Source organism: Eleginops maclovinus, chromosome 15, assembly GCF_036324505.1.
Source record: "Eleginops maclovinus isolate JMC-PN-2008 ecotype Puerto Natales chromosome 15, JC_Emac_rtc_rv5, whole genome shotgun sequence".
Taxonomy (NCBI): Eukaryota; Metazoa; Chordata; class Actinopteri; order Perciformes; family Eleginopidae; genus Eleginops; species Eleginops maclovinus.
In genome coordinates this window covers 10,291,263-10,319,007 of record NC_086363.1, presented here as the reverse complement: position 1 = coordinate 10,319,007, position 27,745 = coordinate 10,291,263, and the positions used below count along the sequence as shown (strand labels likewise).

Here is a 27,745-nt window from a genome sequence, read left to right as displayed (position 1 = left end):
AACAATTTATGAAGTTCGTAGACAAACTTTATATCCATCCTTTGAAACGCGTATTGCTTTACGTAAAAGGCAAAGACAGTTTACAAGTCCTGTTTTTTTTCCCCATTGTGTAAGTATTAGCCTGTAGTGCCATCTGCTGTTTACACGGTGTAATTACGGTAGTTCTTATAACAGTTTTCAGTGAAACGGTGACGACGACTGAAAATAGAGGGAACATTAAAATTCACACAATTTGAAATATTCCTTATAAGGCGTGATTAGATACGTTTGTGTAATTAGTGTTTATGTAAGTCGTTATTAAAAATAAATAAAACCAGTTATTTTTAAGCGTTTTGCTAAAAGCACGGACATTTGCAACAAAACGATCGTGCGTTCGAAAAGAGCACGACACTCTTTCGAGATCCAGACAAGAAACAGATGAAGAAAAGTTTGGAAAACGTTTCAAACGTAAACTACAAGACAGCCATAAACCTAAGACACGAGATTTATAAAACACGGAAGTGGGCCCACCTTAATGCAGAGTCGCAAAGGTGAGGGAGTGGCCACCTGCCGCCTCCTGTGCTCGACTAACAGAGACAATCTGTCGGGCCCGGGCTCTCCGAGGGCAATAAGACTTACGGCAAGGCTTTTATCCCTCCAAGAACAACACCAGAATCAGGTAAGACGAAAGATTAATATACGCTTATGTTTATTACAGTAAAGGGATTTACCACTTCTGCTGAGGTGAGCTTCTCAACTCAAATAACTGCCTACAATAGGCCCACTTTAAAAGAGGTAAAAATATACGTCAAAATATACGCCTGGTTTAAAACCATTTCATCACTTTAAAAAGTGTAGATAATTTGTTAGCTGGTTGTATAAAGCAGGTTTTTTCCTCCACTCCAAAAAACATTATAGTCTTGCTGTGAATGCTGGATGTCAAACGTGGCTTTTAAGCTTGAATACTTGTTTTGTTTTTCACGGTAGAGATAGTGTTTATAATGGCACAATGGGAAGAGCTATCTGCCATTCTCTCCCCAGATAGAGGCAGAGCATTTCATTATTAAAGCAAGTCAGTGCAGGTGGAGCAACAGCAGCCACATTCCAGTGCCTGGGGTCATGACTGTGCAGTGTGCAGACCCTCTGCAGCACAGCACTATTTAGAGAGCTGAATACCTGCCTGTGTTGACAAGAACCGACCAGGAAAAGGGTTTCCCTTATCTATTGCGCTGATTCTGTCTTTATTAGAAACAAAGATGTATTAACAAGGCCATGACCTTCAGGAGATAGACTGGTTCTGAGCATTTCTATTTGTGAGATTAATTTAATGCAGTGTGATTTTAAGCTACTTTTTCCCATATAGCATCTGCGTGATTTGTTTTTTTTCAGCTGTCGCTGACACTATCACAAATCCCACACACACTATCCGATGACACTTTCTGATGGAATTACAGTTAGGACTGCATGGCATGACAGAGTCTGGCAAGGATGTTGTGTCTTCATTATCACTACTGTGCCGTTTACAAAGAGATAAAAGTGTTTAACCTTTGTGGGAACTACACTCAATACAGGATGTCCAAAAAGCCCAAGTTTTTAAAATTGTACACACAAAAAAGAAAACATAGTTTGAAATCGAATCCCTGAGGTTTAGATACATTTTCTTAAGAGTTGCGAACATATTGTCGGACATAAAGATATCAATTTACATTGAATAAAAAACAGAAAAGTGGCAGATTCTCAGTCACTACGGAAACTTGGTATGTATATTTGGCATTTTTGCTTAAACAAGTACCTACATTATTAAGTGTCTAGTTATATTTACAGAATACAATACTGAATTTAGTCCAATTTAATTTGCTGCAGCAATACACAGTACCGATATATCTACAGTAAGCGAACATCAGTTGTCATAAACAGCCTGAAAAAGGTATTGATCTCCTCTCTCTCATGTACAGCCTTGTTGAAATTGGAAGTTTCTCTGCCAGCTGCTGTGGAATTTTGAATCGTCACAATTTGTCATCCTCCATCAGTCCCTGTCATTCACCTCCTAGAGACAGTATGTTTTTAATAAAAGCAGGAGTTAGGGAAAGGAAGAGGCAGCGGTAATGAGCAGGAATAACTCCTCTAGACAACTGTTTGGGTGCAGAATATTCCCGTTGCAGTGTTTGTTGTGGCTGAGTGTTGAAAAGGTTTGTTTACTCCACCTTGGTTTTCAGTTTTGTGATAAAAATCTCCCCCACGGGAACAGTCGTTACCATAACAACTCAAGTGCCAGCATCACAGTGTGAAGAGGCAACATCACTGTGTGCCTGGAAAGTGTCTCTTTTGTTCACTTAAAAAAAACTAGAGGGATGTTAAAAACACGTAGAAGAAAGGACTTCATGCCCGTCAGTGAATTTAATTAGGGGCTTTTGTTGTTGACAAGACTGTCCTACTCCAAAAAATAACTAGTACATTATTGTCCAACTAAATTACAGCAGCATGGCACGGTGCCAAAAACATGCCCTATTTGTCCAACTGATTTGGACAACATGAGATATTCAGCAAAACAAGCCACACTTCTCAAATTATAAACTAAAATACTAGTAGCTGCACAACAATATATCAAGAAACAGAATAAAATTGCAAAATTATTATTGGAATCCATCAATTAATAATAAGTAACCAAGACTGTGAATCTTGCCAGGCATTTGCTGCCCACTTTAAACGGCAGACTGTGTCTCATATTTATCACACTTTACTTAACAAATACTTAACAAATGAGCAAAGTTATGAGTTAAAGTGTTCTTTGCTATGTGTGAGAGCAATAAGACACATTTATGAAGCAGCTTACTTGCTCTTCTAAGAGCAGCTCTCAAATGACAGACTCTAAATTTGCCAGATTAAACATGTTTATCTCCTTTTAAAAAGTCCTTATGTGTTTAACTACATTATTTATTATTTCCTCTAGCAATTTACATGTGACAATAACAACAATCTAAAGCACATTTATGGAGGAAGAATGTATAGATAAAGATGAAATAATTGGCAAAATCCAATGGAAAACTGTTGTGTGTCAGTCCAAATTTCTTAACAGGGTTTTCTTTGCCCCATTTTTGGTGATTGAGTGATTAAGTGTTAGAATAAAACTAGACAAAGATCAGGAGGAATGTATTTGTATATCCCCCTCCCAACATACTCTCATTCATGGACTTTTTCTAAGTTATTCTAAACTTCACCCTTTTCCTCCTCAATCCCCTCTTATCAGGCCTCCCACACCTAGGTGATGGTGCAATGTGCCGGCCATGGTGCTCATCTTGTCTCTCTTTCCCTTTTCTCACCACACACACACACACACACACACACTCACACACACACACACACACACACACACACACACACACACACACACACACACACACACACACACACAAGCACACACAAACACACCCACCCGAGCCTGCTGGGGAATTCATGGCCCCAGGCTAACAAAACACAACCCTGTCCAACAGCGGCAGAAAGCCCTGAGTAAAACTAACAGCATAGCTTCCTCGCAGCAGTGTAACAGCATGGAGCTGTATTTAACAGAACACACCTTATGACTCTTATCTGACGGACACTTTCGTGAGGTGGGTAACAAACAGAAATCTTTACCTCGAAGCTAGGTGAGTTTTAAAAAATATATTTAGCTGAGTCAACTCAGAGGTTTGAATGACAGAATGTTAATGAGAGTAGAGAGTCAACTTCTGGGCTTAAGGTGAGACCACTTCTTGATTGATTTCACTGATTTTTTAATTTAATCCATCAGTTTGTTGCTGCCCCAATCAATGTTTGATGAAACCCTCAAGAAAAGTTCAGTTTGAGTTTGAGCAGACTTCCAGTGTGCCTGTGATTGTGTGCTCGGGGTTTTATGGTGTTTGTTTCCATTACCATGTTTGTTTAAAGCTAAGTGGTTGGAGCAGGATCTGCTATTGCTGGGATTTCTAATGTGGTATTTATGTCTTAAAGGGATAGTCACATATTTGGGAAGTACTCAGGTATACACCCTTTTTTCAGTTTAATAATGTAGCTGTAGCTAGCAGCTGGTTAGCATAGCTTAGAACTAAGACTGAAAACAAGTGCCAACAGCTAGCCTGCCTCTGTCCATAGCATCTGGAAGCTTACTAGCTAATGCGCCACAGTGTAAATTAGGAAGTCCCTGCTAACTAAATAACAGTGAGTTTTAGCAGTGTTGATGGGCAGAAATTGTAATCCTGAGACAGAGCCAGCTTTAAAATAAGATTATTTTTGTTTTACTGACAGCCAGATATCTCCTCTTCTATATTTTGAAAGTTTTTACCAAGGGGTATGTTCATGTATCATTAAAAGCCTTATTAATTTAACATTTCATATGGTAAAACTGCTTTTTATTTTATGGCTGTTGACAGATTTATGAATGGATACAAAGAGATATCACTATTTCTTCTTTACATTACTTTATCCGATGTTCAGATTTCTTCTGGAGTGTATGCAAGTCCGATCATTGATCAATTTAGAAATGAAAATGAACCGGGTAAGTTTCATGGTGATATCTATTAGGAAAAATGTCTTGAGTGTCCCCTGAAGATGGACAGTGGAGCTGCTTCCCTTCTACATTTGGAGTCCACACATTCTTGCATGGAGGAAAAATCAACACAGGTTGCATAACGGCTCTGGTTACTACATATTCCGTTAGTCATCGCTGTTGTTTGGTTTCGGAACAGATTTAAGTTTTTGTTATGTTTTACAACACTCTGCTGTCAGCCGAGGTAGTTTCCCCTTCAACAAGCACCTATGTAATACCATTTCAGTTGTGTTTAGGGAGAAGTGTTGATTTCTAGGAGTTTTTCTCATTGATTGAGACGATACAAGTCTCCACACTGACACTATTTTTGTTGTGAATCACTCAGGCCCTCACTTGAAATCACGTCTAGGAAGGAATGTAATCAGCAGATATCAGATAGAAATGATATGAGTCACGGCATGGCACAACATCACAGCGGGAATGTTAAGTGCGACTGCTATAAAGAAGCAAGTCACAGAAAAGTGTGTACCCTTGTGTTAAAGACGTATTGTCACTACTGTTAAACATGCTTTACCTGGAACCCAGTCTTAAAACCAGCACATTATTATACACAACATGCCTTCCTATGGACCCCTGACGTTTGACTGATGACTTATTTCCTTTGTCTTTCCTCCAGAATGATGTTGATATGATGGTGCCCACCCAGCCTTGAAAATGTATGAGGTGATGTCCGGTGACACCCTGTCCTGGAAGGTAGCAAGTCCAAGACCGACCAGCGCAGAGTCCAACCCTGATTCGCAAACGGCCGGGGAAGGAGGCCCCGTCAAGATCCTCAAAGTGTGCTTCTGCACCAACAACAACTTGGGCAAGAACTTCAAGCTGGTTAAATGTGACAGCTCCTGGCAAATTAAGGTGAGAGGAATCGACAAAATGTGTTGAAGGGAAGTGATGTTTCAGATGTCAGTGATAGGGAAGTCGAGTTTATCTGATATACTTTAGATTAGAAATCAACCAAGCTAGATATCTGTGTTTTTTTCCTTCAAATACAGGAAAGTAAACACATCCTTTATCAGGGTACATGTAATCTTGTTCTCTTTCAGTGAATGGGAACCAACAAAGATGATGGCTTTAACCACTCAAAGTAACTTGAAGTGTTATCAAATATTGATGGTATTTAGAAAACAAAATGCTGATTCTGCATCCTTCAGGCCATCATTCGTTCGATCCTGATCTGTGGTCGTTTGGGGCCAAACATCGAACACTCGGGATGCTACGGCCTCCTGCTGAAGCACCTGAAGTCAGATGAACTCCACTGGCTGCATCCAGATCTGACGGTTGGGGAGGTGGAGCAACGCTACGAGAGCCATCACGTAGAAGCTGAGTGGAGGTACTTTCCCAGGACTTATAGTTTCTTTATTTATTCACAATGTTAGTTCCATTTATGCAGGTAAACATGACAGTAAAGTTAGTTTAGCTAGTTGAAAAAAAAGACAACACACTTAACTTCCATTTTCCTTGTGTGGTCAATTCATACTTACATTTCTCAATTCTAATTCAACAAGCAATTTGTTTGTTTTTTAAGCAACTGAGTTCACTTTAATATCTGTCTGTTTATCGCAAATAAAATTGTGATTGAGATATTTAACAACTTAATTGCATATTTTGGACCATATTAAACTATATAGGCAGCATTTTGAGATTAAACAATGGCATTTTATAAACATGTATCTTTTTTTTTCTTTTCAACTGCAGGTATGACCTTCGTATCAGATACGTGCCGGTCAATTTCTTGGAAAAATTCAAAGAAGACAGATCTACGTTAGTGTATTTTTACCAACAGGTAACAAGCTACTGTATTTTATCTTTTACGTCAATGGATATTAACAAACATGTTTTCAGACCTGAAGAGCAGCTGTCACTGTGTGCACAGGCTTTGTGTCGATAAAGTTTGTTTTTACTTTAGGTGGCACTCTTTTTTGTCTGAATCAAATCTACAAATTATATTGTAAAACCTTCAGTTATGATTACAAAAATGTACGGACTTATTAATTAGCAGCTTTCAGTATTAAGCAGTGCCTGATAATATTCTGTTGGTTAATATTGTCAGTATAAAATAATGGGATGGGAAGTGGGCAAAAAATATATAAAAATAAAAATGTGTCACCATATCCAAATGATGCTATGAAATCTCCAGTATAACCGCTATTTATTGATAAGTCTGTTCTATTTAATGGCAGGTACGTAGTGATTACATGCAGTATCAGGCCTCTAAGGTCAGTGATGGGATGGCGCTGCAGCTCGGCTGTTTGGAGATCAGGTCATTCACCTCAGACACTTAATTCTTCTGCTCTCGTAAACCTCAGATTTCTTTACATTTTTTAAGTTTCTGTAACTCCTTTCTTGTTTTCTTTTGACAGGAGGTTCTACAAAGACATGAATGCAAAAGGTCTCGAGAAGAAGTCCAACTTTGAGCTGCTAGAGTAAGTTCAATTGGTCTTGTAATCGTAATATTTTTTAACTGCGTTTTTTGTAAAGTACAACTTCATTTATTGCTTTGAGCTCTGAGTTAATGAACCCCACTGGATCCTGTTGCATATACCTTGTAACAGCTTGACTTATTACAACAAGATGTCATGATCTGGTAGCAAATTTCTTTTAATTTCAATTATTTTTCTGAATTTTACTTTACAAATGTAGAAAAGAAGTGGGCCTGGATCTCTTCTTTCCTCCACAGCTGATAAACAGCATGAAGGTAAACAATCCTTTCTCTTACAAATCTATTTTTACTCCAGGGTAGATCAGAGCTTCATCAGTGTAACTAAAATCATATTTTTAAATTTCCCTGCTTGTGATTCAGTCGAAGCAGCTACGGAAGTTGATCCAGCAGACGTTCCAGCAGTACGCAACACTCAAGGAGGACGACTGCATGATCAGGTTTTTCGAGGCCCTCAAAGAGTTCACCAGTTATGATGAAGAGGTTTTCCCGTGTGAACTCGTGGTGAGTGGCCCCTTAATCCTATGGTTGTAAACAGCATGTTGTCCAAGCCTTAATCTGCTCTGTTTCACATTCATATTAAAAACATTCAAGCACACTCATTTGTCAACAGCAAGGATGGAGTCTAGCGGTGGAGCTCGTCATCGGTGGGAGGGGGATTCGCCAACGCACACACAAGGATTCAGCGGTAAGCATAGCAGGCCTAGCTAGAGAGGGTTATGCATTTGGTTAATTTACCTTATCTATCCAGCTTAGTTCTAGATTTTTTATTGAATAGTTGGATATTTTAGTAAATGCTAATTCACTTATTGAAATGAGAGGAATGATATTTCTTCACTATTCTGTAACATAATTTGACAGAGTCAGCAGCTGGTTAGCTTAGCTTAGCACAAATACTGTAAACAGGGGGATACAGGCAGCCTGGCTCTGTCCAATATAAACAAAATGTACTTATCAGCATCTCTACAATTGAATAATTAACAGTAACTTCCTGAGGTTTGCGCTGCTTAGCAATTGCCTCAAGGCCAAGAAGCACTGCAATGCCCCCCCCCCCCCCCCCCCCCCCGTTAAACCACAACATTTTATTTGGAAATTTTAGTTTATGTACTGATGAAACAAAACAAGACTCAACCTATTACCTGGGTGGTTTCAATCCTCTCATTTAAAGCAAATAAGCATATTTCCAAAGATGTCAAACTGTTCATTTAAAGCAATCCTTATAGCATATTGTTTCGTATAGACTGATCATCTTTTTTTTGTTTTGTTCCTCAGCCTGTTTTTCTAGCAGACTACAAACAGATCAAGAAAATACAATGCTTATCTCAGAGCGACGGCAAGGCTCTCCTAGACCTCTTCATAGAGGGGGCCAGACAAGTAAGCACACTATCTACCTATGATACAATATTTCTCTGGACAGAATCAGAAAAGCTAAATAAGTAAATATCTAAAGAGAGTGTCTGCACAGGAAATTTGACATGTGCTTACATTCCCCCGTTATCTTTCAGCGTCTGTCAATCAACGTGGCCAACGTCCCTATGGCAGAGAACATGATGGACCTTATTGACGGGTACAGCCGCTTGGAACATGACACAGATGATTCTATCATCTACCGGCCAAATAAAGGTGTGTACGCCTCAGCCACTTCCCCTGTTGCAACATCACCAGGATTCAACCTTACCACATTCAGGATGGAGCATAGCCGGAGGCTTTAAAAGCTGTAAAAAAGTATGAAATTGCATAATAAACTGGAATCATCTCATTTATCTGATTTCATTTCCATCATAGATGCCAATACACGGAGCGCCCTGCCTGAGATTCCCACAGAGTGAGTGGATGTTTTACAACTTTGAATGATTTGTGCCGTCCCTCAGTGAAGCTGCAGAGTCCACTCTGTACTGTGCTTGTTATAGGAAATGAGAAGATATTGAGTTATGAGAGTTATTGATGAGAAGGGCTGTTTTATTAAATTCTGTCAGCGCTCTGAGGAGCTATAAGCTGAAAATTTACGAGCGGGGTTTTCTCTCATTCTGTCTTTTCTCCGGAGCAGCAGAGACACCAGCTCCATCAGACACAGCATGGGTGAGCCGAACAGTTTTTAAAGTTCTACATAACTTCCATGTTCAATACAATATGCAGGGGGGTCAAAACCTTTTGTCATTAAGAAAAACATATTGGTCTTTCTTTGTTTCATCAGGGTCTGATATCTACTGTGAGATTATGGATGAAAGGCCCAGATCAGGTCCGTTGAATGTTTGTATTCATATATTTTGCTGAATAATAACTATCTGTTTTGAGCTTCCATTAATGTACGTCTTTGTTGGTAGTTGTTAAGTACGGGATCGACCGAAGTGACATTGTTCTTGGCCGAATCCTTGGGGAGGGTTTTTTCGGCGAAGTCTACGATGGAGTTTACAAAAAACAAGTAAGTGTATCTTCCTAGTTGAAGTAAATACCACAAGCAAAAATGTTAAAAATAATAAAACAATCTATAAACTAACTATAAAGGATCAATTAAAATACTTACCAGGAGACACAGTTGCTGCATTAATATGTAGTTATAGACATACTGTAGGTGTCATTTATACTGGGGACGCTGGGGACCCCACCACTTTACATTTGTTGAACATATTCTCAAAAATAGCGTGCACAAAGAATTGTACACTTTGTTTATTTGCACAAGAGAACATGTACAATCCTGAAGAGTGGTGACACTTTTTGGAAATATTTCCGGTAACCCAAGCGGTGCAATTTGGACCAGCGACACATTTAATATTAGTAATAATTAAATAGAGACTATAAAGCAATTGTTGCTCCCGCTTTGGAGCAGTGTAGCATAATTACTGTATAGTGAATATGTTTGTATTGTTTGTGGGGGAGTTTAATGTAGTAGTGTTTTCATTGAATCTGAAAGTGTATTCACTTTTTCTAACAAAGTGACACCTATGATTATAGAATACTTTGTGCATTACATGTAAAGTAGGGCTGTTATGAAATACTTTATTCATTATGGATGATTCTGCTGCTGTCATCTCAAGACCAAAAATGAATAAAAGCTAAGTTGTCACATAAGACATAGAAAAACGGTACATTTGTGACAAGTGAATGGCTGCAAGCTGAAAATATTACATGTTTTTGCTTGAAAAAATGACTTTAAATGTCAGTTAACTATTAAAATAAGTCCCACAATATCTACTTGTGTAAGTGCTACTTCCCATTTAAACGGTCTTTTGTTGTGTTATTGATGTAACAGAATGGGGAGAGGACCAATGTGGCTGTGAAGACCTGCAAAGACTGTACACCTGATGTGATGGAGAAGTTCATGAGTGAAGCAGGTAATTAAACAAATGTGTGGAATATAATATAATAATGACATAAATATGATATCCACAACTATAACTCTGTGAACCTTGTGTGTTTGCCAGTAATTATGAAGAACCTGGATCACCAGCACATCGTTAAACTGATCGGCATCATAGAGGAGGACCCTGTGTGGATCGTCATGGAGCTGTACGAGCATGGAGAGGTAATGCCATGTTGATATCAGTATATATTGTGTTATTACACTGACACATTGCATAGTTCTGGCATGAGTCATTGTGCTGCAGCTGGATTCATGTGAAAAAAAGACAGAATGTCTCAGACACTTTTTTTCTTTATTAAAAACCCCCATTAGCATAGCTGCAGGATTAGCTATACATATTAGCTTCCTGAGGACCACATACAGTAAAACACTTTATTACATGGCTTAGTTGAATACTTGATTCTGAGTGGTCAATTGGGACATTAAGAGATTGATATAATAGAACAGACCACTGTTGGGCACTATAATGACCGTTGCTTAGGAGGATCAAGAGCAGGAAAGCAAAAGAGGTTAAAAAACACAGCGCTGGACGCCAGATAAATCATCAGAAGCAGACAAACAGGAAGTAAACACTAACAGCAACACGGTATCGGCTCTGCAGTGTTTAAGGACTTGTAGGTGGATCAGAAGATGTGAACAGACTTGGACAGTCAAAGAAAACCTCAGAGCTGCCTTCATTTGAAATGATGTTGTTGTTATCGCTGTTCCAGCCGTTGGTGCGCCATGGAAAGTAGTTTTATTTTCTTAGCGAAAGCAATACGATCATTTTCAAGTCAATAAAATCATTTCAATCACTATTGGGAGTCAAGTCGTTAGTGTGTTTAGTATGTGGCCGCGTAATAAGCGGGATAATGTGCAGCAAGTCGGTCATTATTGGAAAAAAGAACACCCTTCATGATGCTCAAGATCCCTCTGCTTTGTGACAGCTCATCTCATTGTAACATTCAAGTACAGGAGAGAAACAACAATCCTTTTAACAAACATTTTAGCCAAACGCATCAAAATTCTAGTATATAGTTCCCTATGCTTCCTGTGTTTTTGAGTGAAAGTAAATTCCTGTCTTGCCTGAACGTTGCAGCTGGGGAACTACCTGACGCAGAACCAGCGTACGCTGACAAATATTACACTGGTGTTGTTCAGCCTGCAGATCTGCAAAGCACTCGTCTACCTGGAAGGGGTCAACATGGTACACAGGTGGGGGGCTCCACTTCTTATATTGGTGTTGTTATCCAGGAGGAGGAGAAACTGCTGTATGCTTTAGACTGGCTTTGTTTTCCTCAGGGATCAGTATGCACATTTACATTTCATGATTCAAGGTCATTTTCCAATGTCTTCACAAATCCTGTATAGAAACGTATACATTCTATATATAAGATATTGCAATGTTTTGGGGTTACAGTATTTTCCTGGACTTATTTCCCCAATCTGAGCCTGATTAGTGCACAGTGTTGATTCATAGGACAAAGGCAAGGTGACAGCCCAATAGTTGAATACAGCTAGGGAGCACGAAAAAGGAAGCATCTGGAGTCATGGTAGTGAAAGTAGATTTTTTTTTTTTTTACTTGAATCATTCAGACGAACACCAAACATTACAGAAAGTTGGTGTTAGATGAAAAAAACTATGTTGCATTTCTGCAGAATCCTGTCAGCAGATTTCAGCCACTCTGGATTCAATCTCCTGTGAAGGGAAACACAGACAAAGGAAATTACTTTCTGCCTGTGTGGAAAATGCAAAGCTTCCTTTTTTTATTATTTTCTGCTGCAGTGTTGGAGGTACAACAGCGGTTGAGAAGCAAAGTCAGGTTAATCAGAGACGGCTCAGGTCCAGTAAAGACCCTCTGGATTCATTTGCATTTCCACCATGTCCCTCTGTAAACTTTGGTTTCTGTTTCAATTGTATTTTGTCACAGAGACATTGCTGTGCGTAACGTGTTAGTTGCCACTCCGGACTGTGTGAAGCTCGGGGACTTTGGTTTGTCGAGATACATTGAGGATGAGGAATACTACAAAGGTGAAAAGCGCAATCAGAGAAATAAAACTGTATCTTCTCAGTCTCCTAATTGTCTCAATTTTAACCCTCTGGTATCATTCAAATGGACTACCCTAATTGGTCATTCGGGACAAAAATGTCCAGAGTGATACCAGAGGGTTAACACATATGTACTTGTCAAAAAAAGAGAAACATTCAATTCCATCTCCTTTTTCCTTGCAGCGTCTGTTACTCGGTTACCAATCAAATGGATGGCCCCAGAATCCATCAACTTCAGACGTTTCACCACATCCAGCGACGTCTGGATGTTTGGTGAGTGTGTGATACATAAACACACAGTGTACAGAAGGCAGCAGCCAGGAAACACACGCACTCACACACACACATACACAGATGGCTAATGGCAGGGCAGCTGGTTAATCTTTAATCCAAACAGCATTACATGAACCGACGTCAGAACTACACAGAGGAGTAGTAGGTAGGTGTGTTGATGAGCTAATGTGTGAACATGGACGCTGACAGACAAACAGTGGGCCAAAAACATTACCTCCATGGCGGAGGGAAAATGAAGTTACTGTATTATTTTGTTATTCAATGAATCTCTACATGTCTCCACTTCATCAGAACTATGTTTTGATGTAATACGTAGCCACACCGTGATGGTCTTCTCTGGTCCGTTTCATACAAATAGATTCATCACAATCAAATAATTTAAAATAAACATCCTATATCTAACCACATCTTCATTGTTTTATTCAAGGCGAGTAAAGGCATGAAAATCTGAATATATTGTCTTTGTATTAGAAAACATTAGGATAACAAAATAAAATAGGAAATGCTCAAAGTACTGTATAAACGGAAGAACCAAAACCAATGGCCTACCACAACCACGTTGAGGGACCCAAATATAGCAAAGGGTTTAAAACCACAATGAGGAACATAACACAATTTCTCCTTTTTGGCATTTCCTGGTAGCTGTTTGCATCTGGGAGATCATGAGTGTTGGACAGCAGCCGTTTTTCTGGCTGGAGAACCGAGACGTGATCAACCAACTGGAGCAGGGGATCCGGCTGCCCAAGCCAGACAACTGCCCCCCCGCCCTCTACTCACTCATGACCCGCTGCTGGTCCTACGACCCCAGAGAGAGACCCAATTTCACCGAGCTGGTGGTCAAGATCAGGTACCTCTTTACTCAATTTGAAAAGAACTCCCAATGAATGAAATGTATTAAGGTTGGTTCAGTTTGATAAGCCACTACATTTTTAGTATATTATATAAAATATTATTATCACATTTGAGGTGTGTTGCTTAATAGTTAGAGATTCTCAATTGGTAATTTGTGTTGAACCGTGAAAAACAAGGACAAAGTTACTCAAGTTAAGGTTGTTTTATTGTAGCTTTTGCAAAGATGAAAAACTTTTCAAACCTTTTCAGATTATTTTCAATACAGAAGTTAGAACCGTAAAACATAATGTGATATCATAATAATAAAATAAATGAGAGATCGGCCGTTCAATTTATTTAGATCTATACATTTGTTTATGATTTAGTGCTGTATGAAATATTATAAGTACTATAAGATGTGTTTTGTTTAATATCTTAAGACATGATATTCAGTAATGTGTTGTCTTAAATGTGTCAGTGACGTCCACAAAATGGTGAAGGAACAGGAAGTGGAGAGAGAGAGGGACAGAGCACGCTCCACAAAGATTTTTGACACAAAATTCAACTTCAATGAGCCTCCTCCCAAGGTACTGTCGAAGTCAGCCAATGTTATATGTTACAAAAAAATATTCAAACTTAATTTATAAAAGGAGTGCATGTTTTAATACATCACCCTAAATATTCTCTGTAGCCTTCAAGGATGAAACCAGGGCGGTTCGGGAACACGGTCAGTATCGGTCTGCACATTCAGGTACAGTCACCTCTCGCCCGTTTCCTCCAGTATTACAGGCTATACTCCAGTAATGTATCTGTGTGTTAATGTGTGTGAGTGTGTGTGTGCAGCTGAACGAGGCGTTATGTGCCAGCTCGCCTGACCTGGCCAGCCCAAGTGAATACCAGACCCCCATCGACTCCATGAACACTCTCACGCTGCCGGGCAGGTCCCCTCGCCGTCGCAGCATGGCGGTAAGAAACCCAGCGCTTTGTCAATAAAGTCTTAAAGTCATGTGTTAAACTCTACAGTTACAAATGAATGCATTAAGAAACCAACAAAAGGCTCTGTGTGTCCGTTATTCATAATTTTTCTGTTATATTTCCATTATTTGTAGGAGGGTGAGTTTTTCCGAGTGGAACCAAACAGCATGGAGTCCTGGCAGAGGGAGCGGCAGGACATGCAGCACACCCTCCGCCGGCAGAAACAGCAGATGATGGAGGATGAGAAGTGGCTGGAAAAGGAGGAGAAACTCCTGGTGGGAAGCAGAGCATCATTCAAATTTGTCAACCCCCTCTCTGTGTCTCAGTGTCCCCCAACTCAATTCACTGTGGCCCTGGAGGCTACGTGGAATGAGGCATCATTAAACAAAATCGACCCACTCGTTCACTCTCGAAGCCACAATGGCTTTAAATTGAATGTCCCCCTGATCACAGTTCCAAAGAGGGGGTCCATGTCCTTGTTCTATAAAATGAACCTGCCTGTTCTTTTGCAGGACCCCATGGGACCAGAGGACACTGCAGGCCCAGCGGTAGGTGTCCCCCCCCATTCAAACTGTGATTTCAGTATGTTTTGTTTGGAGTGAGGGAATATACAGTTTGTTCAAAGCCACACAACTTCTGGCAGTTTGTGTAGTCTATATGATATTTCCAGTGCAGCTATAATGGATTTAGAAAACTTTTTTCAGTTATTTAAAACTTCTTTAGGGATAGTAGAGTAAGCTATATTGTTAAAATTGGAAATAAAACCAATAAAAAAGCACTGGGGAGAGTTTTTGATCACTGAAAAGATAAAACTAAACAAAGCATGCACCTTTTTTAAGCTTCAAAAATACTAAAAAGAAACAAAAATGTCAATTTAGTTTGTCTCATCCAGTGATCAAATTCTAATATGATGTAAAAATATGCAATACAACCTTCATTCTTGTCAGATAAAAACACAAGATACACAATTCATACATTGCTTTTTAAGGGTTTGAACACTAAGGTGAAAGTGGACACACCAAAATAAATATTGGTGTATATCCCAGGGAAATAAGTGATATATAAGCATATTGTTTGGTTTTCTAGTCCTGATGAAATTAATATTTTTCTATTCTTTTTAGTCCCCTGAAGCCGACACTGAGCATGGTAAGTGCTCAAAGAAAATGTATACATTCACACTATTTATTCACATATTAGTCGTTCTGAGTATTTAGATCTAAGAATGTCTTTCTAAACCCTCTGGTTGTTCTCTGTGTCTCACATTGTTCATATTTCTGCCCTGCAGCACCCCCAGAGAAGCCCCCTCGGCTCACAGCACAGGTATTTATATTAATTCATCTTTGGGATTGTAATGTCTTTTAGCATTCTGAAAGAGATCATTTAAATGTATTAGCTTGTTTAGATGAAATGTATAATGAAATCAATCATCTTAAGAAAGTGAAATTGCTCTTCAATGGAAAAGGGATTGATGCCGAGTAATTATTAATATATTAAAACACTTTATTCCCTCTGACTCAGCCTGCACCCACAGCTGAGCTGGACCGCTCTGATGACAAAGTGTACCTCTACGTCATGGACCTGGTCAAAGTAGTCGTCCAACTCAAGAATGACATCACTGAATCTCCACCGGAGAAATATATCACTATTGTTAAGGTACACAAAACAAATAATCTAAAGTTCATTCAGATTTTTTTTCCGCTTTTGAGGCAAGGTGTATGTATGGTAATGGAAACAAATCTCTCGAGTCATACAGCTCATTAATTCTCTGCATTGAACCCCGCCCACAGTCTGTCGGGATGGCTCTACGAGATCTGATCCGCAGTGTGGATGACATACTGCCCACCTTACACGAGTCTGTGAGGACAGAGGTACACCATATTGTTTTTCCTCAGCGCCTTTGTACCCTGTCTTTATTGATTTTCTCCTTCCTGCCATTTGTCCCTTAAAACAAAAAGTGACAATGACAATCGGAAGTTAACCATTTGTTATAAGCTGCAGTTTCTACAAAGCCATATTTATCGATTTTTCAATGTATTGGTTGCTTGGAAAAGCAGCCGTTTATATGCACACAGGGTCAAAAAAATGCACAGAAAGGACCATATATGTGCTGTTTATGCAAAATGTATAGACACAATTACAGTAACGGTTGATAATATAATGCAGTTGAGTTAAATCATTACACACCTGTTGCATTTTGTAGCTATGTCTATTTGTTTTGATTACATAATATTGTACAGGTGTGTAAGATACTTGACCCCAAATTGCTCCGGTAAAATGACGTGACTGTAAGTCACTGTAATGTGGGTACACAGGTGTTCCTAATGATGCTAATGATGGCAGAGAACCAGCAGAAACTCAAGCAGCCTAATCAAATTCAGCCATCGTTAACTTTATTATTTACACCTGTGCTTTTCCTTCTACCACATGTAAAAATGTCTTCCAAGAATAAGGCCAACAGTTTGTTTGACTGCCCCCCCCCACAGATCGAGGGCACCCAGAAGCTGCTGAACAACGACATGGCGGAGCTGATCAGCAAAATGCGACTGGCCCAGCAGAACTCCATCACCTCTTTGAAGGACGAGTGTAAGAAACAGCTGCTCACTGCAGCACACACTCTGGCTATGGACAGCAAGAACATGTTGGACGCTGTGGACCAAGCCAGAGTCAGGGCCAACTTAGCCAAGCCCGTGGCCCCCTAGTGGACTCTTTATTCAGTTTACACGTCAAGCTAATGGTTCACGTCAGTCAGAATTAACATTTGCACACCGTTGAGCATTTCAAATGTCATCAAACTGCTTTCATTCAGGCTGTGGCAGGATGTCATCATACCTATAGGTGTTGCTATGCTTAAATATTTTGCTACAACTCAGAGGATATGGACAACTTGGAATAAAGCTAACTTCTGTATGCCAAGTTGTATGATGGTCCATTGGCATCATATCTAAGATGCCAACATTTCACACTTCTTGTTAATGTAAACGTTTTAATGATTTCATTATCTGCTCAGAAATTGAATAATGTAAATATAAAATGTGCCTTATGGCGAGTACTATTGGTTTTTACAGCAGAGGAAATCAAAAAAGTGAAATGTAAAGTTGACAACCAAAAAGTGAGTCGGCCATTCAACTGTTCAAAAGTGTTTTATATATACAGCATGTATCTCACGTTTGACTGTGATGCATTTTAAAATATGAATTTCTACCACGTAAATCAAGTGACGCAAAAATAAATATCAAGATGTACACTACTGTAAAGGTCTGTTTATTGAATCTAGATTTTCCAAATTCGGAAGGACAGCTGTAGGAGTCACATCCTGACACTGCTGGAAAGGTCCTTTTCACACCACTCAATAAATGCTAAACAGACAGCTTTGTAAAGGTTTCATGAGCTTATTTATTACATGGTATGATCATAATAAAAACAATGAAATCATGACAATATGGCCAAAAAAAACCTATGGAAAAAAGGGGAATTCTTTCCAAACCAGGACAAATTACACGTTAGTGTGTCCAGTATATTCTGGATTCCAAGTAAAGCATGCCAATGAGGGTCAACAGCTGTTTATACATCTATGTTATCCAACATTTGAATGACTGACAACATGGATGACCACGTAATAAGGTTAATTGATGAAACCCGGAAGAGCAATCCTATGAGCAACAGGTCTCACCTTCAGGGTGCGACTATAGACCTCTGAATTTAGTCATTCCTGCTAGAATCATCTGTTTGTGTGTATACGGGTGAGTTACTTGTCAAAGACATTTCTTGTTGAAAATTGAAAAAGTAATCACACTATTTTACTAGTAAATTAACAATAGCTGTAAGTTACACTTTAAAGTTTGTGATTTTGAGGGAAATTAAGGCATTACTTTGATTGAAAGACATCTCATTGTAAAAACTGTTGAAACAATAATTCACCATGGTCTGTTTCTCGGTTGGGTCCTAACTATTTAAAGAATTGAGCCTAGAAAATCATTACAAAGTCAATTTAAACGTGTCATTCCACAAACAACAGTTACATCTTACCCAACACTGATGCTGGTGGCACCTCATTTACAAGCAAGTCACACCTAACTTACATGCTAAAAGATACATTGTACTAAACAGTGGCACGTTAGCATATTGCTATGGTATGCTAACATGCCAAATCTCAGGTTGTGCTAACCATGAGCACACCAATTGCCAACTCTGGGCCTGTTAACATGCTAATGTTAGCATTAGAAACCTAAGTACCATTACACCTGAGGCAAAGTGCAGCTTATAGGGACAAAAGTCAAACCAAGTGACGGGCTGAGTCTGAGATGTCCTTAAGTGGCTGCTGTACAGAAGATTTTACCGTTCAGTTTTTCCCCACTTTTGCTTTGGTGCTGCATAAAGAGCGTTATAGTCTCATGAGGCCTTTAACGCAGTATATACGTGAAGTGGAGTTCAGCTACATTTTCAATGTCGAATTCACTAACTAGGGGCGGATATGGGTTTTTCAGACATTGTAACAGGAGCTAGATCATGCCAGCTAGCCAAGGGGGTAGGAAGAGGCCGATGGTCCCAAGCAAGCACACAATAATGAACATCCACAGGAAGATGCGGTCAATCACCATGGCGACATACTTCCAATCCTCTTTCACCTGTGTAGAATAAAAGCAAAACAATTGAGAAAGAGAGAAAACAAGAAATTAAAAAACAAATTTACACCTAAAAAATATTATTATGATGTCTTAAATCTGTCTTTGTTTCAACTGTAGGCCCTCAGCCTTACCCTGTCATGGGGTTGTGTCCTGTCAAATAAATCTTTAACAGGACATCATATTCACTTGGGTGGAGAATTAAAATTTGTATTAGTGCTATAAAAAAGTGTATTTGGGCTTACAATACATTCCCATAGGCAGATAATCCGTATATTGTTAGGATTTTTATACAAACTATACAAACAGTGTGGCATTTAAGTGCCATTCTGATAATAGTTGATGCAGTATTTGACTGATACTCACACTGAAGTCAGCATCCTCAGCCCTCAGGTGGTCTGCAATGTAGTGCACCCCTTCCAGAGCGCGTATAACACTCGGTGAGAGCAGGAATGTTGAGTCTGTGTTATCTGCTTTAATTGCCCTCTGAATGGGATTGAGTCTGGCCCCTGTTAAATGTCTGTTTGCCCCAGTGGCCCCCTCCTGCTGGTTCTGGCTGTTCTGTTGGTTTTTCTGTTGTGTCGGGGGAGTCGACCCCGGAGGCCTGGGCGAAGGAGGGCGGAAGGAGAAATATGACGTTAGGGTCCCCAGCTCTAAGTCCTCATAAGAGCTTCTCTCAGGGTCCTCTAAGGTTGTCCCGTCCCTTAACCAGTTGGCCGAGGTGCTGAGGCAGTTGCCAGGTTTGTACCCGGCCATTCTGGCCTGCCTCCGATCGGCGGCCGCTTCCTGCTGCAGCAGCAACAGCCTGCGACGCCGGCCATCTGGTGCAGGCCGCCGCATGAAAAGCCAGCGTGGAATCAGGTCCAAGAACACAGAGTGGACCCAGCGGGGCATCTTGTGAGTGCTCGGAGAGCGATGGTGCACGTTGAGCACGAACACAGTGATGACGATGGAGAGGGTGACGAAGATCATGGTGAAAAGGAGGTACTCCCCGATGAGCGGGATGACGAGGGAGGTGGAGGGAATGATCTCGGTGATGAGGAGAAGGAAAACAGTGAGGGACAGCAGCACGGAGATGCACAGGGTGATCTTCTCCCCGCAGTCAGAGGGGAGATAGAAAACCAGAACAGTAAGGCAGGAGATGAGCAGGCAGGGGATGATGAGGTTGATGGTGTAAAACAGGGGGAGCCTTCGTATGATGAAGAAGTAGGTGATGTCTGGGTAGATTTCGTGGCAGCAGTCGTATTTCTTGGTGTTGTACGTCCCAACGGCATTGATGATGGCCCACTCGCCGCTCTCCCAGTAGTTGTTGAGGTCCACTGCGTTTTCGGTTTTCTCCAGGTCGATCTTGGCCTTGTCGTAGGTCCACGAGCCAAATTTCATTTTGCAGTTCTGTTGGTCGAAGGGGAAGAAGGTGACGTCGATGCTGCAGGAGCTTTTGTAGATGGCCGGAGGCACCCAGCGGACTTTACCGTTGTGGAATAGGTGAGCTTTGGTCATGTGGGTCACAGCAAACTCGCCATCAGCGCTGGAAAAGCAGAAGTTGTCATAAAACATATCAGTTTGCAATATCTGGGACCAAAGGCAAATCAACAATCTTATCCTCTTCTACCATACCCTGTGCTGAGAAATGATATATTCTTAATTTAGAAGTATGCAGAAAAAAAATCCCAATAATAATCTTCCCCAGTAATCTCCCCTTCATTCATCCCTTTAAAGGTGTTAATAGCTTCTGCTGAAAACCTAATGATGAGCCGTTATCATTTCATCGGCTTCACACCCTTTTTTAATTTCACTTACAGGTTGTGATTAGACTGGCTTAATGGAGCAGAACCCAATCATCAACTCACCCGGTTTAATCTCAGAGAGGTGGATTTAGGAGATTTATACAACAATAGATTCTCACTGAGGCAATTCCCATCTCAAGGCTGTCTTCATTAAAAATAAATAACATGAGTCAACAAATATTACCAGAGATTCACAATATATAATTAATAGAAACAGCTTACAATTTGAGACGGAGAGAGCTGTTCAAGGTAGGTTTAGAAATGTTAAGAGGAGATGGTTTTTTTTGTATCACTAGATGGCACCGTTCTCATACCAGACACCATCCAGCAAAGAGGCCTTCATTTAAATCATGAATTCGTTGTGTGAGTAAGCTGTTACTCTTCTTTACAATGTTTCTGCAACTCTGTTACCAACATTCACTGCCCATTATGTAAACAGTTTTAGTATAAATTCATCATTTTCTATTATCCTTGCGGTCAAACCATGTCTTGACATGATCACAGATTTAATATAACTCCTTTTTTAAGTTGATTTGAATAGATTTGTCATTATTTGGTCAGAAAATTGATTAGCAACTATTTAAATAATCAATTTGATCATTCAAACATCTAAAATGATAGATGAAATGTACATTTAAACTCATCAGATGTGAATATTTATGACTTTAGGGTTGGGACTGTTGGTTGGAGAAAACTGAAAAACTTGAATGTGTCATCCTAAGCTCTGAGCGATTTTATATTTTTTAATATTTTCTGATATTAAAGACACAATTACAGTTAATCAAAAATAACAATAGTCTCATATCACACTTACTTGTTGTAGAGGACAATATCTGGCACCCATATGAGCTCTGACGGCACTCTGATGGATGTCACATTGTCGTAGTCGGACGGTTTCCAGCGAAGTTTGTAGTCATTCCACTCCTGGAACATACACACATGAAGGGTATAAGCAAGTCAATTCCTCCAAAATGTTGTAAAATGAGCACTGTACATGTAGGTTTGTATATTCGTAATATTTAACATGACGAGATATGTTGTAGAAAAAGGAATCTTATTAATAACTCAACACTGACACATTTTTCTGACCTGTTTAAGCCACACGTTGGTTGTCATCATTTGGTTCTTCTCATCCTGAAAGACAGACAGAGAGACGGAGTTAAGGCTGTAAACTCAGGCCAGGGGAATATATGAGAGAAAGTCTTGGAGTTTTATCAAAGCAGGACCCAAATATAGCTTGTAGCAACTTTACTTCAATAAGGTGATGGATGTGAAGAGTGCTGTGACAGGGAAGAGGGAGGTGCATAATCTAGTTTTCCTAAATTTGATTTTGCTACTGTATTAAAAAATGCCAGAACATACTATTCCAAAACACACGGGGGAAAGATGGTTAGAAGCTGCAGTGTCATGATAGTGAGAGGGAGTGCTACAACACAAATATAAAAAAAAGGAGCCCTTTGGATCCATTGACTCATCATGAGACCAAAAAACAGAGGTTAGACTTTGCTTTGTGATCAATAATTCAAAAACATGACATTACTAAAGGCACACTGCTTTGCAAAAAATCCAAAAAGCCTTCAAAAAATGGACTTAGCACCTCTGTGTTTCAACTCCAACTTCAGTTACGTATTGTGACCAATGCTAAAGGATATATAATGTTTACATTTTCAACCTATTTTTTGAATATGAATTGGAAATCATTTTTGGATTTCCCATCTTACTGATTATTTAAGATGGACTTGCAAATATTCAAGATATTGATGCCTTGTTATAAATTGACCCTATTAGTTACACACCCACTCTATTGACTTTAAGAACCCTGTGCTGCTTGTGTTGCCTGTGAGCTGTCACTTGTCGTTACATGCCCTGAAGAAGCAGACCATTTATCAAAAAGGTTTTACTTTTTCTTTGGTGATGACTTATTGATTCCAAAGTAAAATCTTCTCTCGTTCTTGTAGCCTCATCAAAATGCCATAAGTAAATCATACTTATTATAGCACTAAGGGAACATTTTTGCTCTTAAATGCCTTTTACTAAGTGTTCAAAAGTATTTTGTTCAAAAGTAAAGAATTTTAGTTAAAAAAATCCACATCTTTAGTTCAACAAATTCAGATATTAAAGATGACAGATATTAAACCCCCATTGTGAAGTCTTTGGTTAAAAGCAGCCACTTCCACGTCACCAAAAAAGATTGTGTTTAAGTATCTGCCCCACTTTTATATGAAATAGAAGATTAACAACTCACCACATCAATGAGCTGTGCTATGGACAGCCCGAACTTGACGATGACCACATCGGAGATGTTGGGCACGGGTCTCGACCACTTGTTGTAGCCAGCGAACAGCGTCTTGAAGAGCTCATCCTCAGCGTGAGAGTGTGTCTTCTCGAAACAAAGAACTGCAAAAACATGATTTATTTTAGATAAGAGCGACTTCTCTTTTCAAGCAATAAACCTTCATAGAGAACATACACTTTACAAGTAAATAAAAGATAACATTTCACTCCTATCTTTGTTTTAATTGGAGTACTCATGTAATAGATCTGTTAAATACTTCCTGAAACTTCACTTGGAACTGCAAAATTGAGTTTTTAACATTTAAATAAGCTTTTAAAACTAAAGTAGGCTATGTTAGTGCAAATGTCCTTTGACATCAATGTCATTCGGACAGTTTTACATTTGTCAAGTTGGCATTTAGCAGCTAACGTTTGATGGTTTGATAACAGCTCTATGAAGAGTGGGTTTGTGGAAGTTGCACACTATAGGGATCATATCCTTGTTCTCTCATCCGTGTCTCCTCTAATCCCCACTTAACAAACTGCAGTAAATCCGGCTGGCATGATAGTGTGGCTTTTGGGAGTGAAGGTGAGTGTTGTGTTTCAGCGCTAAACATCTAAGACCTTTCTTGGTAAAGTCTTATCGACCTTTCCACATCTTAGCTAATCTTTTGATCTGATGATCTGAGCTCCCCATGTGGGTCCTCTGATGAAAACTCTTGGGGTTGAGCAGGTGGAGATGGGAAGTATTTCGCCTTGCATCAACACCATTTTATCTCTCAAATGGTGTTATAATGTATGTGTTTTTTCAGAACAGGGGGCGGCTTAATCAAATTAAATTTTCAGTCTAGACAGATTTGCCTTTGAGTTCAGACTGACTCAGCTCACTGTATTGTTTTTCTGCAGCATGAATAGCATGGGTATGGACAGGAATCCCGCTCCTTGGGGATTACCGCCTTCACCTTCATCAATGTAGTCAGAGTCAATTACACACATCATTGCTTGCTTGTGTTTAGTAGAGGTGAGCTAATTTCACTTCTCGAGAGAAGGGTGTTTATTGCAGAGCTGTCTGTCACTCTGTGTTACAGCTGATGCATGAAACAATTAACTCACAGTTTTCACTCAGAAGCAGAGTGTGACTACGGCGTGTTTACATGTAGGAATATCCTGACCTAACCAATATGATATTTAAGCACATACATTTTTTTTTAACGATAGTCTAGCACTAATATTCATGTTTTGATGTACAGAGTCAGACATTTAATGAACACTTTAATGTGTTTTTTGAAAGAATTGTGACTTATATACGTCCTAAGTGGGATACCTTACAAATAACTAAACCAAGTGATGGCTCCACTGTTTATAAACTACCTAAAACATATAATTGGCCTTACTGTATTGGCCTTTCTCGTAACCTTTACACTGACTCATGGCTGTTAACTGCAATAACTCCAGTTTATCCATCCAGCTTTAGTACTATGTGTAAACAGGCCTGTGCCATTCATTCTCCTATAGGTTAATTTGTCTTTTTGTGCAATGGCATGAAATGTATTCAATCTTGGACAGAAAGAGAACATATCTCATAAACAAATATCTCACGGTAGCTCCTCTCCAGAGAGGTATGTAAGGAAATGTTGAAGTAAAGCATCACACCAAAGCATAACCTCAAGAATCAATATTAAGAGCAAATCAATAGAGTCGGCAGTGGGTTTACAAGCCATTAACACCCACTCCCTCTGGATCTCGGTTAGACTCTGTAAGGTAGAATCACAGCCTAATGAAGTGTGCTTCTATCAAAGACCCTAAAACCAGACCTTAGACCCCTAGCATCTGGCAGGAGTCATGGTTGCTCAGCCGATGCCACATCATTACATGACCATGGGTGAGTTGCACATTGACAAGTATTCACAACCAATAACTGTAGGATAGTCCAGTTGAAGATCACCAGGTGCTGTGCTTATGCTAACCTTCAGGGATGCATGGAAATCTGTTTAAATGATTTATTGCCTATGCTAATTCCTTGGCCTGAGCGTCTTTGACAGGGAAGGCCTGGACAAATATGCAAATTAAGTCTCTATGTAACACTGCTGTCTTAGCATGGGCTGTGGATATCCTGTGAAGTGACACTTTTGGCAAGGCATAATTATTTTAGCAATAGTATGTAAAACAACAAAAACAGAAAGGAGGTGTCAGCGTTAATTTGTCCATGGTGCAATTGGGCTTATCTCTTGCAATCATGAACTAATTTCATTCTGGCAAACAAGCATGCACCAGAGACTCTGCTCTTTTGACAGCCAGGTCAGTGCACGTTCATCTGGCTGTGCATCTGGGATGGACCAGATGTGAGGCGTAACAACAAAAAAAAAAGCTCCTGGGGGCCATAGATCAAAGATTCCTGCCAGCGAAGTCTTGATGACACCTCCAACATCCTGCACAATGGGCTCTGCATGCTGGACCGATGCCAGGCCCCTTGGCCAGGTTTATGAAACACGGACCAGTTCAGATGACAGAGTCAGCAGCTTCTCAAGCCAGAGGCGCTTTCGTGAAATTGGACTGTCAAATATTAAAGAGTAAAAAGTTCACTAAAATAACGAAATGTGACTACTCTCTGTGAGGAGAACTCAGTGACATAATGAGATGTATACTGGCACGAGATCAAGAACCTGCACACCTGATGCTGTAGCATGTTGAAATGGAGGGAGGAGACTTCCTAATACAAAACTGTAAAACTCTTACTTGCGTTTCAGAACTCATAAATGCCAAAGCAGAAGCTCCTAAATCAATCAATAAATAGAGTTCTAATGTGAAGACTGATGGATTAAAGTCAAACTGAAATTAACTGTTCATTTAGACACTGTTTTCACAAACAGGTAAATAAAAAAGGAGTTATCCAATTGAATGAATGGATGCAGTATAATAAATAGGGAATTTTAGCTCATATTTAATAAAATCAGGTAACCTGCTCCAAATCCTGACTATAAATATGAATCTTGTCCGTTGTTTTTTTCTTTAATCCTGCACCATTTACACCCACTTAAAGATATAACTATAACTGAGGTGGAACGTTTTTTCCACTTTTAGAGGATTTGTACAGTTTTGGTGCACTTCATCTCTGACAACTTCTTAATGTGCATGGTTAAGGATACAAAGTCTTTTACGGAAACCTATAGAGAGAAACTAGCTAGTTCATTCATCTTTTTGGATTTTGCTTACACTAGCTTTTTATTATTTTTCATTGCGAAAGATACGTGGAACATGGAAGGCTGCCTAAATCTAAAAGTCGTGTCTAAAGTCACATTTAAAATACACGAGTTGAGGTTAGTTGCAGTTACTGTAACTTAAGCAAACTGGGGCGAGGTGAAGAATTAATTTAGTGCAATTTACTAAATGTGAGAAATGCATTGTGGGAAATTAAATGAACACGCACAAGTGTGGAGACTGAAAGGTAAACTTACGTGTTGCTACTTTCACGCCGGTTAGAAGCTTATTATTATTTTAATTTTTTGCTCTAAGGTGAAATTAAACGTTTTTTAGCACTCAAGTCTGTCAAATAGTTTGCGTAATGTAAGTAAAATGTCGACTTTAACTTAACATTTGGCTTGTCAATGTGGCAATGCCGTTTCGACAAAAGGTAATAACGATACTTCCCGTTTATGGAAAGCCCTATCTGTTTTAAAAAGTGCTTACCTGACTCACACAACAGTAGCGAGCAGAGAAAAGCCGTCCCCACAGAGAACAGGTGGTTTTGTCCCATTTTGTACTCTGCTGGTAAGAAGTCCAACTTCACTGGAGAGCATGGAGGTGAATCTGTACGCTGTCAAAACGTTAGCTTGAAATCGTGAATTGTGAGCGAAATCTGTCATCTTCGCATCCGGGAGGCATGTCAGTACAACTTCAACACTACTGTTGGTATTCTGCGTTTACATCTGTGGGTGGGGAGTGACGATCACGATACTCTGACTGAAAAACTTCACTGCCTCTTCCATTAATCGATCACTATCCACACGTTAGCCCCGAGAGAGAGTAATGTGCATGTTGTTTCAGCGATCCAACAGCGTGTCCGCGCGCGAGGTCTGGGAGCCATCCGGTGCTGATGCAGGGAGCGGCACTGTAGCTTACCTCTGTTGTAATTGTAGATGTTAGTTCCAGTTCATTATACTGCTTCTATATATCACTTCTAAGTTAAAAAAAAATCCCTATTTTATGCCGAGTATATAACATCCAAACACATCTACCCATTTACGCACAGTGCCAATAATTTACGCGTCCTTGGTGCCCTTATCTAAGCTTTCGATATCCATTTAATTTAATTTTATTATCCTCTTTTCCTCTTTAGCGTTGTTAATGGTCAGTTAGGTCTATAAGGTCCGCAAAATTGCAACATCCACTCTGGGAAGAAAGGACACATCTGAGTACTTAGCGTCTTTCATCTGGTACCTATAACAGTCCCTCCTCCTCCTCCTCACACACACACACACACACACACACACACACACACACACACACACACACACACACACACACACACACACACACACACACACACACACACACTCCCTGACACAGAGACAGGAATC

General features: G+C 39.7%; 3 protein-coding genes across 6 annotated transcripts in view; 2 read left to right on the top strand and 1 right to left on the bottom strand.

Moving 5' to 3' along the window:
* The first annotated feature begins 436 nt into the window (after positions 1-436).
* On the top strand, positions 437-17,732 carry ptk2bb (protein tyrosine kinase 2 beta, b). Of its 4 annotated transcripts, XM_063901683.1 has the most exons (31): positions 437-658; positions 5,178-5,413; positions 5,710-5,888; positions 6,254-6,341; positions 6,739-6,818; positions 6,919-6,981; positions 7,199-7,253; positions 7,359-7,499; positions 7,609-7,683; positions 8,268-8,369; positions 8,501-8,618; positions 8,781-8,820; positions 9,043-9,074; positions 9,190-9,234; positions 9,320-9,417; positions 10,246-10,327; positions 10,418-10,518; positions 11,435-11,550; positions 12,267-12,367; positions 12,569-12,658; positions 13,322-13,526; positions 13,989-14,097; positions 14,202-14,261; positions 14,354-14,476; positions 14,620-14,760; positions 14,998-15,033; positions 15,607-15,631; positions 15,771-15,805; positions 16,004-16,138; positions 16,273-16,353; positions 16,969-17,732. In XM_063901683.1, the coding sequence occupies exons 2-31, from the start codon at positions 5,216-5,218 to the stop codon at positions 17,182-17,184; spliced, it is 2,970 nt and encodes a 989-aa protein (XP_063757753.1). In that variant the 5' UTR covers positions 437-658; positions 5,178-5,215; the 3' UTR covers positions 17,185-17,732. The 4 variants fall into 4 exon arrangements, with proteins under 4 accessions (XP_063757753.1, XP_063757752.1, XP_063757750.1 ...); XM_063901682.1 differs by having other exon boundaries at positions 14,202-14,237; positions 14,620-15,033; XM_063901680.1 differs by having other exon boundaries at positions 14,620-15,033.
* A 201-nt stretch (positions 17,733-17,933) lies between these two features.
* On the bottom strand, positions 17,934-27,556 carry chrna2b (cholinergic receptor, nicotinic, alpha 2b (neuronal)). The gene is made up of 6 exons (XM_063901685.1): positions 26,856-27,556; positions 23,140-23,291; positions 21,984-22,028; positions 21,709-21,818; positions 19,474-20,635; positions 17,934-19,110 (listed from the first exon to the last, which is right to left on the bottom strand). The coding sequence occupies exons 1-6, from the start codon at positions 26,920-26,922 to the stop codon at positions 18,985-18,987; spliced, it is 1,662 nt and encodes a 553-aa protein (XP_063757755.1). The 5' UTR covers positions 26,923-27,556; the 3' UTR covers positions 17,934-18,984.
* baalcb (BAALC binder of MAP3K1 and KLF4 b) overlaps positions 26,578-27,745 on the top strand; it is a 72,656-nt gene continuing 71,488 nt past the window's right edge. The window contains exon 1 of the mRNA XM_063901690.1: positions 26,578-26,613. The gene's annotated coding sequence lies outside the window, so the exon portion shown is untranslated. The remainder of the gene's footprint in view (positions 26,614-27,745) is intronic.